Source organism: Lepidochelys olivacea, assembly GCF_965140295.1.
Source record: "Lepidochelys olivacea isolate rLepOli2 genome assembly, chromosome: 24".
Taxonomy (NCBI): Eukaryota; Metazoa; Chordata; order Testudines; family Cheloniidae; genus Lepidochelys; species Lepidochelys olivacea.
In genome coordinates this window covers 1,367,291-1,384,980 of record NC_140434.1, presented here as the reverse complement: position 1 = coordinate 1,384,980, position 17,690 = coordinate 1,367,291, and the positions used below count along the sequence as shown (strand labels likewise).

Here is a 17,690-nt window from a genome sequence, read left to right as displayed (position 1 = left end):
AGCAAGATTTGTCAGGAAAAGGCTTGCCTTTATTTCTCCATAATGGAAGGGGTTCTGCACATCTCTGGCCTGTACTGTGCTCTGCCCTCTGACCACCCCTGCAGTCACTACTCCTTTGATGGTGACTGTGACTACAGTCTGATTAGAAGAGGTCCACGTGAAATTGCCACTGCCTCCTTTTACCTAGGAAACAGCAGAGGATAGAAAAGGGAAACAGCTCAGATTACCATCAATGAGAGTACTAGAGCGGGAGGAGGATTGTGTGCAGGGATCAAGATTAGTGTTAATTCTTTGGCAAAATGTGTGCTTGAGCTGATTTGGCTGTGGAACAACATGCTAATAGGGTAAAAAATAAAGTAATAACAGTATTTCTTCAGTTCCCTTCATCTGAGGACCCCAAAGCACTTCACCTGCATGCATTAAGTCTCACAATCCCCCTATGAGGGGGATAGGAAAGTATAAACCGTACTGACACAAATGAGACACAGGAAGGTTTTTTACCTAAGGCAAGTCAGTGGCATAGACAGGAACAGAATAGAGAAAATAAGTTTGTCTCTGCCCCCTTTTCTAGCTGCTTAGAACTTACAATACAACTTAGAATGATTCAGAAACCCAGGGGCTTGAAGGCCACGTAGCCAGACTAAAGATAAGCGGTGCTGGAAACATGGGCGTATGATCAGTAAAGAGGGGAACAAGAAGAGAGGACAGAGGAAGACAAAACCTTGGAGAAAACGGACTCAAAAAGAGCAGTTTAGGACAAATATAAAATGTGACCACCTGTGAGGGAGGGAAAGAGCAAACAAGCCTGGTGAGGAGGGGTGGGGCTTGCAGAGGAAAGCACTAGTCATCCGCCTGTGATGTTGCTAACATGGGGGCCTGCTCCTGTCCCCAGTAAATTCAATGAGCATTTTGCCCTTTATTTTAATGGGCCAAGATCAGGCTAGCAAAGAAACAAAGGCTGTCGTGCCCTCTCACTCACTACTGAGGATACTCTCAGGGTGTCTATTTGGCTGGAACTAATTAATAAGCTTTTTTTCTGGAAGGGGCTCTCATATCAAAGAGGTCTTCTTCCTGATGTTCCATGCCATATATACTTCACCTGAACTTTGTACCGATACAAGATTGCCATAGGATGGTGTGGAAATGCGAGGAAGAAGGGTGTCAGCTTGATGGGGAAGTAAATCTTCACCTCCTGTTCATGGCTGATTGGGACAGGTAAGTAATCCTCAGAGCCAGCCTACAGGCACAGAAAAAGGAACAATAATCTTTCAAGTAAAGAGGCTGCCCCACTCACAAAAGTGGTAAACTAGTGTTTAACTGCCTGTGTACAAGGAGGTGGCAGCATGTGCAGACAATGCATACCATGCTCCTCCCTTCAAGCTGCTGACAGATTTGACACTTTGTGAAGAAACAATGGTTCCTATTTGTATTGATTACCTAGAAAACAAGGTGGGAATAAGGAACACTATGTTTCTGCTTTAAGTCAATTGTTTTTTTCTTTTTTGTATAAGCTTAATCAAAATTCCCCCAAAACAGCAGTAATACCTCCAGCTGTTCCCAACAGCTGTTGCCTCACGTGTAAAACTATAGGAGATAGTTAAACACTACAGGACTGAGAAATTTACAGTATGTCACCAAACAGAGGGAGAGGGGGCAAAATCTAGATTTCATAAAAGGAAGACTGATGCTACAGTTATAAAAACAAAAATATAATCCTATATAAAAGCAGCCCTTAATGCTCCTGTTTGTATGGTCTATAGGACAAGTAAGCACACTGCAACCAGCAGAGAATTAAAAGAGAAGAAATAACACTAAACTGCACTTTACATCAAGTTGAGAGCAAGGGTAGAGGAATCCCAGCTACTTAGTTACACCTAGACCTCTCACTTGTTCAAAACCATTTGAAAGAGAACATTACAACTGGACAGAAACAACCAGCCAGCTTAGTGGGCTAACCCAAGAATTCATTGTAGTCAAGCCTATTAATCCAAGAGACATATACTGTCCTCAGTGCCCACTCAGTTCAGTTAGAGATGTTCTCCAGATCAAGGGCCACATGTGGCCTTAATCTGTGCACATTAAGCAGACTTCTGCAAAATCTTCCCTATATAACACTTTTACTAAAGCCTGGAATTGAACAGAGAAAAATGTTTGAAACATTAAAAATACATGCTCCCAAAAACTAACGCTTAATAGGTCATTTTCTTTTACTTATTGTCTATCCACTGATTTTAAGTAAGGTTCTTTATAGGGGAAGTACAGCCTGCTTCTTTAGTCAGTTAACACAATATCCTGGGAGTTACAAATGGAAAAGGTCTAACAGGGTCCACATCTTGTCCATCCTATAACCAGCGCAAGATAGTTCCCTATACTATGTTCTCAAGGGCTGCGTCCAGTTCAGTTTTGAAATGTCCTGAGAAATGCATCTTCCATCATTTCCCCTGGCAGACAATTCTATAGCTTTTCCTGATATTCAATGTACATTTTCTTTTTCTTCATTTCACCCCCTTACTCCTGTTTGTAGCCTCTAGAAAATTCAGAATAGTGTAGGAAAGGTGCAGCATGAACAAACTCACATGAGCAGCTTAGTGAAGCCTATTGATCTTCAGCACTACCAATTAGTCATGGCATTTCTCTCTAGTCCTCAGATTCCATGTCTCTGAGGAAATCACACTGTCCTTCAGAGAGAGCTTGCTATCCCCAGAGCCCCAGGAGGAGACGCTTATCCACACAGGTTTTATAGGACAGCCTGCTACGATTCAAAGTAAATATGGCATTAGCAATACTGCCGTAACTTGAAACATACAGGAGTTCAGGTTCTACATTTGTGAACAGTAATATCACAGGGTCTGAGTCAACGCCCATTAAAATCAATGGGAGTCTTTCCACTCACTCTAGTAGGCACTGGACCAACTCTTTAGACAACAGCAAAGTCTGGAAAGGGAAGGGTACAACCTTCACCTCTTACCTTTATAAGAACTGATACTAGGGCAGCTTTTATTACGGTGATGCCCTCCTTCAGAACTTGAACTATTTGATAAGACCCATTAACAGAAGACAAGAACTCTTCAAAATACTCCTTGGGAAACTCGTGAGTTATTCTGAGGTTCTGCAAAACAAAAACCAGAAATAAATGAAGGAACCACTTCCCAGAGAAATTGGATCCACGTTCTATCAGAAGAATCGCAAGACATGCAGACAGAGAAATCTGCACGGCCACAAGCGCGCACACACACACGTTGGGTGTTCCCGGAGTTTGGAAATCAACATGGTTATGAAACAACTATAAACCAGGAGTGCATTCTGGATACAGCTGGTAAATGAAGGGCCCAGTCATCCTACTTTGGTTTCTGTATTGGACTGAAGAATATTTTTCTTAAGGAAATGACCTGTTAGGAGAACAACCCTACAAATCCCCAGGAGTTAAGGAAACATTGTCATTGCTATTTTAATTACACTGAAACAAAGGCTCAAGGAGGATTAAGTGACTTGCATAAGGTACCTATAAGCCACTGGCAGACAGCTCAGACTATCACCAATAAGACCTAGCTTTTATATAGCACTTTTCAATTAGTAGATCTCAAAGCACTTCACAATCTTTAATGTATTTATCCTTACAACACCCCTGTGAGGTCAGCCAGGGTTATCACCCCGTGTCTGACAGATGGGGAAGTGTGGCACAGAGAAGCTAAGTGACTTGTTCAAGGTCAAACAGGAAGTCTCTGACACAGCAGGGCACTGAACCCAGCTGTCCTGACTCCTAGGCTAGTGCCCAACCACTGAACCTTCCTTTCTTTCAATAAACCAGGCTGCCTTTCTCCTAGCAGACTCTCCCCACGTGCTGAAGCTGCCCTAAATGTAAAGGCACACGAAAAATTACATTTATTAGAACACTACAGCTTCTAAATGAAGATGGTAGTTTAAATTTGAAAATAAGTTATCCTCTCTTTAGTAACATCACATTAAGCTGAATTCCAGAGACCTGAATACTTCTCAATCCTAAACATCTGAATAAGCTATTTCCAATAAGACTTTGAAAGGATCTGAATCCCTCAATTGTTGCAGCTGCGGGTATGTAAAGAATAAAGCACAACAGACCCTTCCCACATACTCACATCAGATAAATAGACTTTAGTGCTGGATTTATCATACACCTCAACAGTGATTGTATATACTCGCTTCACTTCTAGAACCCACCTGTCTCCTGGCTGAACAGTGAAACCTGAAATAAAATGTAAAAGAAAGTGGCATATTAAAAGAAAGAAAATCATTTAATAAAAATCCAGCTAGGTTTCAGTTTCATGAATTTAATGTTGGTGAAAGGTGCTACATTAACAGCTTTGAAGACTGCAGCCCCCTTTTTATTCCCTAAATGGTAGAACACAGGCAACAGTAAATGCAAATTTCTCTGCAATGCTTCTTACTCCTACTCTGGACCACTTATAGAAGCAAGAAGGAAGTGTACAATAAATTATTTCCTGGGACAGCAAAGGGGCAAACCAGTGCCAACAGAGGTGGTGAGTTTTGTGATGCAGGCATCTGTTCGATACAAAGCAAACGGAGATTCGACAGCCAATCAGGTGGTGGTAATTTCATGGTCACTATGCATTTACTCTGGATGACAATTTGTGACACAAAAGGGTTCATTACCCATCCCTTTAACAATCCAGTCCCTCTTCTCAATACTTCTTGAGGTCCAGACAACTCTCCTATGGGAAATAGCTCTGTAAACAGCGTAGTTACTTTTAATAATGTAGCACGACTGCATAGGTTCATAAAGCAACTGAGACCAGTTATTTCAAACTCCGGTGCCCATTCTGTGCCATTAGTCTTTAAGTTTCTGTAACTTCTCTAAATTACAGAGCAGGCAACCAGCTAGATTTCTGGGTTGTGAATATGCAAGACTGAATTTTCAAGCCCATGTACCTGGAAGGAGACAAGCAAAGTCTGCTTTTTCAGTAAGAAATAGTCTCATCCTCCTATCGTGACCTGTTTCTTTCACAAAGTGAGACTAACTGATAATGATCTTTTCTTTTACAGAAGGCATTTCACTCCTAAGTTTCAAAGTGCTTTATACAAAGCAATCACACAAACTGTGTGTGCACATGTATATACATATATCACTTTGCCTGTCAATTAATGCAGTCATGTGCAAAACATGGCAAGTGTTGGAATTTTACCATAACATAAGCTTTTAACCCTCTAACACCTAATTATTTGAAAATGGCCCTAAATGAGGTATACAATAAACAAAAATATACAAAAATTAACAAGGGGAAGCTTGAAATAGCATGGGGTTATTTTCTTTAATAGATATAAGTTTTCTGAAAACTACATGAAGAATTTATTTTTACATTTATTATTAAAACAAAACATGTATTATTAAAAACAAAAAGAGCTGTAAGCTTACACAGCACTTTACAAACAAGAACAGCAGGTTTCTGTGTGATGGATGTAAAACAGATTCTAACATGAGCAATGCTATCTATCATATAATTAAGTCACTTTTTTAAAAGTCAAACATTTTATTGGTCAATAACATGAAGCAATAAGAGTTTAAAAATCAAGCTTTTATCTTCTGATTAATTACCTAGAAACCCAGCTTCTACAACATAGACAGTGCAGTTTGGAAGTCCAGATGCAGCTCGCATATGAATATCTTGGTTTGCGTATAAAGAAGGAATTCAGTCTTATTATGCGGGAAAAAAAAATAGGAGGGACATATGGGAGCAACAGAAGCATTTAAATAAACCATATATCCTTGGACTCCTTAAGCTCTGGGGTCTGAGCCAACTTCCACTGAAGTCAATGGGTGTCCTTCAATGAGAACTGGACTGTGAACCTGGCAAGGAGGCTCATTCTCATTCCAGAAGCATCACAGGTGATGGAGTTGAGCTAGGAGGTGAGTGATGGGTACTGGCCAAAAAGAACCAACGATATTAACCTCAAAGTGGATGAATGAGTATGTCATCATGCTCAGCTCGAAGAAGGAAAATCCATCTTCCTGAAGGAGGGAGTTACCCTAAGAAGTTATAGAATTCTCTGAGGTGTTGCAGGGTGGAGCCTAACCAAATCTGCTTTCTGAAGCATGGTTTTACTTAATTCAGGTCTGACATGCTTATGAAAGAGAATGGCCACAGTAATAAAGAAGGCTGACATGGTTACAACTTTATTTAAAGGATACTTTTATGAACAAAGACCAGACTAATCTGTCCTAACTGCATTGCTGTCACAGTGGCTGTGTCCACATCCAGTTTGGCCACCGGAATAAGATCAGATCCACCAGGTGCAACAATGGGGTCACGCAGTTCAAGCTCATAATGTTCAAGAGGTAACTCTACTTCTGCAGGAAATAAGTTACTTTTTCAAACAGTTATTTCACAATAGTCTACTTCTGTCTTATACAAGATTCTTTCTTTATAAAGGCACATATTTGGGTTCCTGGCAACCAAAGAAGTAACTCCCCCCCCCACACACACACACACACACAGGGGAAGAGGTATGTTAGCCCTGAAGACTATCAGATATCTGTGTGCAAGCTTTAACAGTCTTGGTTGGTTAACACTGAGTGCATCCAGTATCTGGAGTTCAAATGTTCTACTGCCACAGACTGAAGCACTGTTCCACACAATAGTCATTGGCCTCTATACAGAGGCATCCACTGCTATCATGATTTGAGGTTTTCTGTAGGACACAGACCCATCACAAGGGACATTAGACATGCAGGGGAAATGTCTGCTCTGTTGGGTTTCAGGGTTAAGTTTAACCCTGGCTTCCCCAGGAGTCAGGAACGGCCACTGCAGGAAAGTGAAATATCACCTGGCCATGAAATTTTAACTTTTGTAGCTTCACTTAGAAAAAAATTCTGAAGATTTTGGGAAACTTGGAGGTATTAAAAAAATAATTTACCTGTGATCTTTCCCTGTACAATTTTAGCAACTTGGTACTTAATGTAGGCTCCAACCAGAAGGTAAATGTCATAGGACGGCATTAGGAATACATTCTCCAGAACCAACAGACGCACCAGTGCAGCAGCTGCTTTCTAATGGAGGATGGATAAAAGCCAGAAGCTTACTATCGCTCTGCAAAAACTGGATAGAAATGTGTGGGAGGGGACAGCTCCCACAAGGCTTCAATATAGGTTTAAACAATCAAAAGTAGAACTTTAAAAAGAATTATTTAAACAGAATGCTTGGTTTTAATGAGCAAAAGATTTGCCATGGTTATGAACGCAGCCAAAAGCAAGAGGGAAACTAGTTTTAGAGTTTGACATTGACCAGACATCCCACCCTGTCAATATCACATTGTCATTTTTCAGCAAGAGGACCACCAACAGCAGGAGATTTCAAAATTAAGACTCTATTATTTAAAATATTATTTTAAAATAAATTTCAGTTACTCATGGGAAGAAGCGTCTCACCATTTGAACCTAGATACAGTAAAATGTGGCAATTTTCTTTTAAAGGGATGGTCAGCTTGAACTCTATAGTTTATTAAAACAAAGTTAAAAGTAGTTTCAGATACTACATCTGCCCAAGTCCTCTTACTAATTATTGTGGTTTTACAATCACTTATTCCTATTTTTTAAATGTTTTTCTTTCTTCTGTTGCTGTGTGAAAGACTCACAAAACCAACAAAAAATACGAATTGAATTAATCATTTTGGGAACATAACAGTGAAACTGACTATCCATCAAATACTGACAAATGCAGTAACCAAAAAAAAAAAACAGTATTTTTCTCCAACCTTTTAGTTATAATAGCCTTAGGTGTTGTTTTTTATCTGCTGTTGTTACAGGCAAGTTCAGACAGAAATGTGATTTTTTTAATCGAGTGTCCTCCTAATCCGCTATACATGGGTAGGTTATATTTTAGGGATTTATATATCAATATACTTCTCAATACTGTATTATCAAAACTGTCCAAATTTATACATTTTAAATGGAAAATGGTTTGAATGGTGTCATTGCCTGTAACTTCTGAAAGACAAATAATGGTACTGATGGTAAAGAAAATATAATTTTAAGAAGCATATGCCTGGAACTGCAATCTACCTAAGGCACAAGTTTCATTTTAAAGGTGGGAACTCTACAGTAAGAATTCACCTTATAAGTTGGTTCCTGAATTCGGACCTTTATGATAGCTGCACCAGTTTTGATACCTGATACCAGAATCCTATCCCCTTGTTTTCCTGCTCGTTCCATCTCGACAATGTAGTCTGGTGGGGAATACTCTGCTTCAGAGTATTTTAAAATCCTAAAAAGACCAAACTAGGCTTTTACAGGTAGAAAAGCATCTCCACGATCATTTCAGTACATATTTTCAGTGTTAGTAATCGAAGGACAAACTTTACAGGATTATGTTTCTTGACTTTAGCAAAGCTTTTGACACCGTCTCCCACAGTATTCTTGTCAGCAAGTTAAGGAAGTATGGGCTGGATGAATGCACTATAAGGTGGGTAGAAAGCTGGCTAGATTGTCGGGCTCAACGGGTAGTGATCAATGGCTCCATGTCTAGTTGGCAGCCGGTATCAAGTGGAGTGCCCCAGGGGTCGGTCCTGGGGCCGGTTTTGTTCAATATCTTCATAAATGATCTGGAGGATGGTGTGGATTGCACTCTCAGCAAATTTGCGGATGATACTAAACTGGGAGGAGTGGTAGATACGGTGGAGGGGAGGGATAGGATACAGAAGGACCTAGACAAATTGGAGGATTGGGCCAAAAGAAATCTGATGAGGTTCAATAAGGATAAGTGCAGGGTCCTGCACTTAGGATGGAAGAATCCAATGCACCGCTACAGACTAGGGACCGAATGGCTAGGCAGCAGTTCTGCGGAAAAGGACCTAGGGGTGACAGTGGACGAGAAGCTGGATATGAGTCAGCAGTGTGCCCTTGTTGCCAAGAAGGCCAATGGCATTTTGGGATGTATAAGTAGGAGCACAGCGAGCAGATCGAGGGACGTGATCGTTCCCCTCTATTCGACATTGGTGAGGCCTCATCTGGAGTACTGTGTCCAGTTTTGGGCCCCACACTACAAGAAGGATGTGGATAAATTGGAGAGAGTCCAGCGAAGAGCAACAAAAATTATTAGGGGTCTAGAACACATGACTTATGAGGAGAGGCTGAGGGAGCTGGGATTGTTTAGCCTGCAGAAGAGAAGAATGAGGGGGGATTTGATAGCTGCTTTCAACTACCTGAAAGGGGGTTCCAAAGAGGATGACTCTAGACTGTTCTCAATGGTAGCAGATGACAGAACGAGGAGTAATGGTCTCAAGTTGCAGTGGGGGAGGTTTAGATTGGATATTAGGAAAAACTTTTTCACTAGGAGGGTGGTGAAACACTGGAATGCGTTACCTAGGGAGGTGGTAGAATCTCCTTCCTTAGAGGTTTTTAAGGTCAGGCTTGACAAAGCCCTGGCTGGGATGATTTAACTGGGGAATTGGTCCTGCTTCGAGCAGGGGGTTGGACTAGATGACCTCCAGGGGTCCCTTCCAACCCTGATATTCTATGATTCTATGATTCTATGTGGAACGAGGACCTATGTTAGCCAGAATAAAGGGACAAAACCCCTGTAACTTCTATGTTGATATGTGCACATCCATTAATCACCAAGTCAGGGAGACAATATACCTCCCCCTGGTGTACATGGCAATAAAACAGAGTAAGGTAATGTCTACACAGAGAGCTTAAACTAATCCACTACAGAACCCTCCACCCGCACTCCGTGTCTACTTATCACCGACATGCAGACCACAAGTATTCTGTATTCTTTCAGCCAGCTTCCACTGCATCTGACTTTACCAGCAGCAGTACTTCTGTGTGCCTGAAGAGTCAGCCCATAACCTGGAAATCAGAACTCCTGGGTTCTATATCCATGTCTATCACTGACTCACTGTTACCTTGAGAAAATCAATTCTCGTCTCTGCATTCCCATTTACCCACAAGTAAAATGGGGATAATAGTACTTCCTACCCCATTATGAGATGCTGGGACGAAATGCAACAGATGATATTTATTAATCATTCTAAATATAGTTACCTAATTTTGCTAGACAGTTCTAAGCCTTCCATGTCATCATCCTTAGCAATGCTCCACTCAAATGTCATTCCTGACAAACTACTGAATGTGTTTCCTGAAGACAGAAACCAGACAGACAGATTCAGAAACATGTGCTGGTAAATACATATATTTTTAAGTATGGAGTTCTACACAGCTAAATGTGTTAATCTATCTTCTACTGTCGACTGCTGTGAAAACAGGAAAAACCCTGCATTATCACTATGCCACCACCAACTGTCCTTACGTTGCCTTGCTCCTCACATCCAGTTACAGAACTGTGAACAAACAGGCCACAGGCCCATATTCCAGGTGTCGAATATTTCTGATGACAACTCTCCCTTCTTAATCTTGTATACTTGCCCATGCCTGTTATATTCCAAAATATTTCTGACCATATCCAACTTCTCCCTAAACACAAACCCATGTATATGTAGACAAAAAACAAACTAGGATGAAAAGAAGAACATTATTTTATTTTCATGCTTGAAATTAACTGGAATGAGCATATAACAGTTTTAAACAATTATTAGTAAATCAGCTCTATGGTTGGGGATAACAGCAAAGAAAACAGGAATTCTGATTATTGTTATCTAGGTTTTTATACCAGTTTTATTAGTGTGGCATCTGAGAACCTTGCAATGTCACAGTTGTTATGCTTGCACTAAGTGGGATACTACTTTTACTCAGCAGTCATTATATGCACTCCAAATGAAAGATAAACAGAAGTACAATAAATTCTCATGTTGCTCATATTAAAACATTTTAGGAACTAGTTAGAAACAGGCACATTTTCTCTACCTGAAAATTACACAGCACATGAAATATAGGATTTTGTGATACACGCAAAAGTTGCTACGTTGGGGGTGGGAACAAAATTTGCTACATATCATAATACATTCTTTAAAAAACTCAGATTAAGGAATGTCCTTGTTATTCAGGAGGTAGAGTTTAATCCTGGGAGTTGCCCCAGAAGTTTATCCTATATACAATACCTTCAACATCCAGAGCTCTCACGGTTAATTCAAGTGGAGAATCTTCCACATATATTTCTCGGGTTCGGGAGATAATTTCAATACTGTTTATCATATCGACAATGATGTCACAACGCAGTAAATGGCCTGTCACTAAAATGTGAGAATAAATGAGTGTGCCTTAATTCAACATCCCATAAATCTATGTTGAATTCCCAAATCTTGAGAAGGTAGTACTACTGAAAACAAAAACAAAACAAAAAAGTGGCAATTCTTACATCATTGGGAGGAGGAGGAGGAGGAAGCACCTTTGTCAGAAAGCACAAATTCCTCAACAAAGTCCCTGATAAGCTCATTCTGGGACTGTGATGGGCATGGATGTTTTACACTGTTATACTTTCTGTTTTTGTCCTTCCTTGAGCCACAGGCAGACTGTGGTGTGCCTACTATACGTCACTGTTATTTTGCATGTACATCACTCAAATCTGTGATTTTGAAACAAATAATGAAATACACCGCAGTTCCATATCTTTCATTATTAAAATCAGATGGGACAAAGCACTAATGAAATAGTGCCCAATCCTGTGTGTGTCTCTTTGGGAAGGACTGGGTGATTTCAAGAGCCTATTCTATCTCAGCCCTGGAAGTCCCTACTAGACACCCAATTCCTTCCCTATCATGTTGCTCTTTATCCACCTACCAAGTTCCTCAGCTATAACAACACTGTTTAGCTTTGTGGCCTGTGTAGACTGAGTAGACAGCAAAGCTTTTTGCGAACAAGTGGTACCATTCTCATAAATTGGCTCAATGGTGACTGTATCATGACGTGTGGAATACCTGGAAAACAGAGAGATTTGGATTCTTCTATTCATATTTTTATTATCTGGGCAAAATAAGGGAGGTGAAGATTTTTTTTCAGTATATTACACATGGATTCAAAATCAGATGGATCTGCAACTCAGAATAAGGAAGTGTTTTAGGGAAATGCTACCCTTGGTATGAGTGAGCTGCATGCTATTGGAGAGGATACATAGGAACTGCCATATTGGATAAGACTAGCGATTCATTTAGAAAAGTACCCTGTCCCACCACAAAGGCCGGTAAGATGATGTTGCAATAGGCAGTCATGGAATGCCCACTCCCAGGAAATGTTTCTTCCTAACTGGCAACAGTTAGAGGTTGGCTTAAGCCCTAAGGAATAAGGGTTACATCACTTTCAAAATTTGTGCAGGTTTATTTATTTTGCCAGGAGAGGGGAGTTAGTATTCACTATTGCCATTCTGGAAATTCTTGTTATCCATATAAACGTCTAACGGTTTCTCAAATCCCACTCACGGTTTGGTCTTACCAATATATTGTGGCACTGAGCTCCGTGGGATAAAACCAATGATGTGCCAATGATTAGTTTTGAAATTCACAAGGACCTACATGACTGAGAAGGGCTCAGCAGGGTAAGGAGGCCACTGAACCAACCCGGTACCAGATCATCCGGCCTGTCGCAGAGCTCTGACCAAACAAACTAAGAAGGCAACCCTGCTTTCCCCATGGTCCCTGCCTTCCTCATGGGCTGTGACCCCTCTAACCCTCCAAAGGCCCATATACTCCTCCCAAAGAGTGGAGCCCCTCCATCCATAACTTCCCCCAAAATCCCTCTCGTCCCCTCAACGCAGGCTCCTCCGGAAGAGAGATCTGGGCCCCTCTCTCCTACGGCAGGCCCAGCTCCTTACCCCCTAACCACTGCCATAGACCCACCTCCTCCACGTCTCTCGGGGCTGGCACTCGCTGAGCCCCAAGGCCAAGCTCCCTCCAGCCCAGGCCTCTCCCCTAGGCCAACCCTATGCTCCCCTTTTCCCCCCGGTAAGGGCCTCCTCCCCCCCATCACCAGGCCGGGCTTCCCCGAACCCTACACCCACAGCCCCAAAACCCTGGTCCCCCCATCTCTACACCGACTAGCCACAGCCCCTCCCCCACTCCCCCCGGCCCCGCCCATCCCTGCAAGCCCCGCCCCCGGAGGCCCCGCCCCCTCACCAGGAGTAGCAGCCGCCCTCCGCCTCCAGCACGAAGGGGACGTGGAGCTCCCGGCTGAAGGGCAGCAGCACCTTGGGCACGTTGAGCTTGAAGGGGCGGGCGGGGCCCAGGAGCAGCAGGAAGGGGAGGGGGAGCAGGAACGGGGGGGGCCGGCCCCGCCTCGGCAGCCTCATGCTGAAGACGAGGACCGGAGCGGGCACAAGATGGCGGCTGCCGTAGGGCTCAGCTCCCGCTCGCGGGCACGCAGCCACAGCTCTGCGCCTGCGCCTCTCCGCGTGCGGCGCGGCGCCCGCCTCTCCGCGTCCCACAGCGCGTGCGTCGGCTCCCCGCCCGCCGCTCCTTAGCCCAACAAATGCGCATGCTCCGCTAGGTTCGGGGCGCTGGCGGGTGGGGCGCAGCGGCTACCCACTACGCCTGCGCAGGTTGCCCGCGAGGGTGGAGCGTTCCCAGGGGCAGGGTTGGCGTGCTGGCTGCAAGCCTAGGTCCCCCCGGGGCCGGGTGCAGGACTAACTTAGACCAGGGGCACCGGTGCTCGGCCTGCGCCTGGCACAGCCCGGTGACATTTCCGGAGCCCCAAAGTCACCGACCCCGCCGGCTGTTGGGGCAGCTCCTGGCGCGCAGCCGGTTCCACACCAGAGCCAGCTGCACTGGAAGGTTTCAGGAGGACCCAGGCATTGGGAGCACAGAGAGGAAGGGGCCAGCTGCCTTATCCTGAGCCGGGCGAGGGTAGGGGCGGGAGAGGACAATGGGGTAAGGAAGGAAGATACGGGGTCGGAGGCAGAAGCTGGAGCAAAAGACTAAAGATAACTAGATTGCCAGTCCTTAATAGCCATGAGCTAGGCCCCCCAAATCATATGTTTTGGTGTTTGCTTTCCAGCTGTTTGGGCACATACAGGTCATGGCTCGAAGTTTCTCTACAATTGTGAGGCCTAAAAATGCTTTTTTTAAATGACAGCTGAGTCTCCCCCTATGGTGTGCCTCCAGGCACTGGGGGGTTGAGAAATACCCCACAGCTTGCAACTTGTGATAAAAATCCGTATAGAGTTGGCAACAGTGATTTTACCCCACCCAGCAAAAGCCAACCCCAAATGTCTTGGAGGGATCCCCAGAGCAGCCTCTAGGTGTCCCCATACAGCAGAAGGAAAGCACAAGCTTGGAGAAACCAGCTGGGCTTCGGCTCTTTCCTAGTTCATCGAGTGGCTCGGTTCAGCGAAGTGCTTTATTGGGTGAGCACTGATGGCACACTTAGCCCTACCCAAAGGCTGAGTCCCTCGCCCAAGAGTTTACAATGCAAGGAAATGGGTTCCCCTGAAGCATGTGACTGTGGGAGAGGCAGAATCAGGCCCTTGGGCATGGCTTGTGAGCATACAGGCAAAACCAGGGGGGTGCTGCTGCTCTGGCTGGCTTGAAAGGGTTTCCATACTCTCTGGGTTTACGTTTGATTCAGTGGCTCTCAGCACCCCTGCATGCAGGAGAGGTGCCTAATGGAAGGAGTACTCCTCAGGGCATTCTGTGCCCAAAAAATTTAAAAATTCTGCACACATTTTAAAATTCTGCATATTTTGTCAAATGTGGAGGCTCCAGCATGGCATTGGGGACCACAGGCCAGTGGCTGCACAGAGGTGGGCGATCACTGTGCAGCTTCCCCCTCCTGGGACACAGACTCAGCGGTGAGGCTGGACGCAGCCCTGACACAGAGCAAAGACTGGGCCTGCCCAGAAACACCCCAGAGCCCTGCCCCTCTACAGGGGGTGCGGGCAGCCAGGATCCAAGTGTGAAGGGGCTTTCTGGGTGGGGCAATCTGGGTTCAGGCAGCTTAGTGGGGGGGAATCCATGTGTTTGGGGAATCTGGATGCACAGGGGCTTGTTGGGGGGTTGTGGGTACAACAGTAATGGGACTCTGCACGGGGGGGGTCCAGATGAAGCTGGTTAAGGCTCAGCAGGGGAATGGGGGGGGCTCAGTTGCTGGGGGAGTGGGACACAGTAATGTTGGGATCCAGGTGCAACTGGTAGGAGCTTAGTAAGATGGGGATCTGTTGGGGTGGTACAGGTGCAGGGTAAGTGCAGCTCATCTGGGGGGGTTCTGAGTGCAGGGGGGGGGGAATGAAGCTCAGGGGGAGGGACTGGGTATGAGGGGGTCTGGATGCATGGGGCTTGAGCAGATGGGGAAGCAGCTCCCTGTACAGGGATCCCTCCCCCTGCAGCTGAGAAGTGATGGGTGCAGGAAGAACAGGGTAGGTTGTAGAGCTTCCTACAGCCAAGGGAGAAATTTGAGAGTCAGTCTAACTCAGCCTGGCTGCCATGCAGCAGAAGAGGATGTCCTGTCCTGTCCTCCCCAGCCCAGCCAGGACTACCAGCTGAGCCTGTCCCACCGTAGGAGCCACCAGCTGTCTTCCCTAGTCCTGCCGCTACCCGCCCAGTAATTTATCTCTGATGGGTGCCCTGTGCACCTGAAACATACTGCCAGGGCATGTTGCATGACTGCTTCTGTGGCTTCCCTTTGCTTCCCCCTCAAAGTCATTTTTCTGCAGGAAAACAAGCAAGCATAGGAGTCCTCAAGTGGTCAGGCATGAGGTGGTGGCAGAAATGAAATGGGTGGAGAGATAGGGCAAAGACTAGCATTGAAGAGCAGGTCTATGCAAAGGCGTAGAAATCACACCAAGGAGCTTGAGCTAGAAGGCAAGCAGAAACCAGCACAGCATAGAAAAATACCCTCTGTTCTATGATTATGTGTTTCCTGTGCTCTCCGCCACCTAATGACTTCTCATCTTACACTGGGACTGAAAGCTCTTTGGAGGAAAGTGCAGCTTTGTGCAGGGTCCAGGAGGCTGAGGCTTGGGCCTGTAGCTACAGCACCAAAATTCCTTGTTCTTTGATCCTTAGAAAGCTTTGGTGGAAGGGGAAACAGAAGCAGAGCCAGTGACATCTGCCCCATTTAGCTGAAAGGATTTTTTCCTCCCCTCCCCCCCTTTTTAAAAAAACTTCTGCAGCTGATCAAATAAGGTTTTGGGGGGTTCATTTTTACTGCAACCAGGGCTGTAACAAGAGGGGGTGGAGCTCTGCAGTAGGCAAGTCAGTGCAGCATCTCCCCAGCTGCCCTTCCTAACCTGTTGCCCTATAATTGTCAGATCTTTACTTTCAGAGGCTGGTGCCTATGCCACTTGCTCCCCACTCCCCTGACATGCCTGCAGGGAGGCCAGACAAGCCCAAGCTGGAATTGTTTATCTACAGTGGAAGCCAGTATTAAAATCTTTTTTTAATTTACTCTCCCTAACTGGATTTCTACATACACAGATAGAGCTTCTGCCTTCCAGTTTTATGTACAACAGCTGGTCTAATTTAGCTCTTATTTTTCCACAGCCATTTTAGGTCCCAACTGGAATTTAAAGCCAGCTGTAGAACTGCCATAATATTTGCTCCTTATATTTTATTAGACTCCTGCCTAGTACAGCTAGAGAGGAAAGCGACTGCCCTATAGGTTTAGTTAGTGCTACTGCTCAGATCGTAGACTTTGTCCTCTCTCAAATTTAAGGGAGAAGCACATTGTACAGGCAGAGGAGAACAGGAGAGACAACTGACAGAGCTAAGGTAGCTGTATAATTAGATCAGAGCTTTTAAAAGTTTGAGGAACTTCTAAAATAGAGAGGGTCTCACTAGAAACATTTACATGTTTCAGGAAAGAAACAAGTTTTTTCTAGCTTAAAATATTTGGCACAAGCGGCCCTATCTGTTAAAATCCTCACCACCAAAATTTCTTGAAGGGGTTTAGGCTACACATTAAAGGTAAAAAGGGATATGTAGATGGGAAAAGCGGCTTCCCAGATCACTGCATTTCTATATGGGATGAAAAATTAGTTATTCTGTGGAAAAGGAAAAAGACAAACAGCAATACTTCACACCAACACTTTCTTACGAGCCTAGAGCTGTCCTCTGCCATGCACCTAGAAAGCTGCAAACAGCAGCCATTTTAGTTAACATTTCTTCTGGCAGTAGGGATCAGGTAGTTCCACTCCCTGTCCTAAGGCTAGTTGGACTTCCCTTTTTTGCAGCGGGTGTTGGAAATATTCCAAGGGGAGCTGGACTCTGTCCCTTATGGTGTTTATCAGCTATGTGAACAGGTTTTGCAGGGGTGGTGGGTTTTGGTTTATCTTGCCTTAAAGAGGAACTTCTTCCTTTAACTCCTGAAAAGAGAAAAAGGTTTGATAGATAACATGAGCTCAGATTTGTTACCCAAAAAAGGTAGGCTTTTGGGCAGGGGGCTAAGCTTAACCCTGTGGAAGATACAGCCCTTGGAAAGAGGGATGATTATACATTGCTGTAGCCGTGAGTAAAGTAGCTACATTTCCAGAGAGCTCGCTTGTGGCAAGGTCTAGTTTGGCACCTTGCTTTAGTTACTGACTCTGGGTGCAAAGGAGGCAGAGAGTCATTACACCCAGTTACCATCTGGTTATCTGGTGCAAGCAAGAAGTTAATTGTCCATTGAACTGCTTACCTGTATCCAAGTGCCCCCTTCCCCACCAGGTTAGCTAGGACCCTGAAGTAGCTTACAGAGCATCAGTTGAGCATCTAGTAGCACCACTGGAAGTTTTGTATGGGGCAGTGGTCAGCTGCAGTTGACGGAAGAACTAGTGACC

At 44.5% G+C, this 17,690-nt stretch overlaps 1 protein-coding gene across 1 annotated transcript in view; it reads right to left on the bottom strand.

Annotated features, from left to right (window-relative positions):
- Positions 1–17,681, bottom strand: part of NUP210L (nucleoporin 210 like) — a 49,234-nt gene extending 31,553 nt beyond the window's left edge. Inside the window, exons 1-12 of the mRNA XM_084613267.1 lie at positions 13,057–17,681; positions 11,729–11,865; positions 11,050–11,181; positions 10,037–10,130; positions 8,105–8,255; positions 6,910–7,042; positions 6,185–6,343; positions 5,591–5,659; positions 4,116–4,222; positions 2,969–3,109; positions 1,100–1,237; positions 28–183 (exon numbers count right to left, since the gene is read on the bottom strand). Of these exons, the coding sequence (XP_084469393.1) occupies positions 28–183; positions 1,100–1,237; positions 2,969–3,109; positions 4,116–4,222; positions 5,591–5,659; positions 6,185–6,343; positions 6,910–7,042; positions 8,105–8,255; positions 10,037–10,130; positions 11,050–11,181; positions 11,729–11,865; positions 13,057–13,229 (1,590 nt within the window). The 5' untranslated portion in view covers positions 13,230–17,681. The remainder of the gene's footprint in view (positions 1–27; positions 184–1,099; positions 1,238–2,968; positions 3,110–4,115; positions 4,223–5,590; positions 5,660–6,184; positions 6,344–6,909; positions 7,043–8,104; positions 8,256–10,036; positions 10,131–11,049; positions 11,182–11,728; positions 11,866–13,056) is intronic.
- Positions 17,682–17,690: the final 9 nt, after the last annotated feature.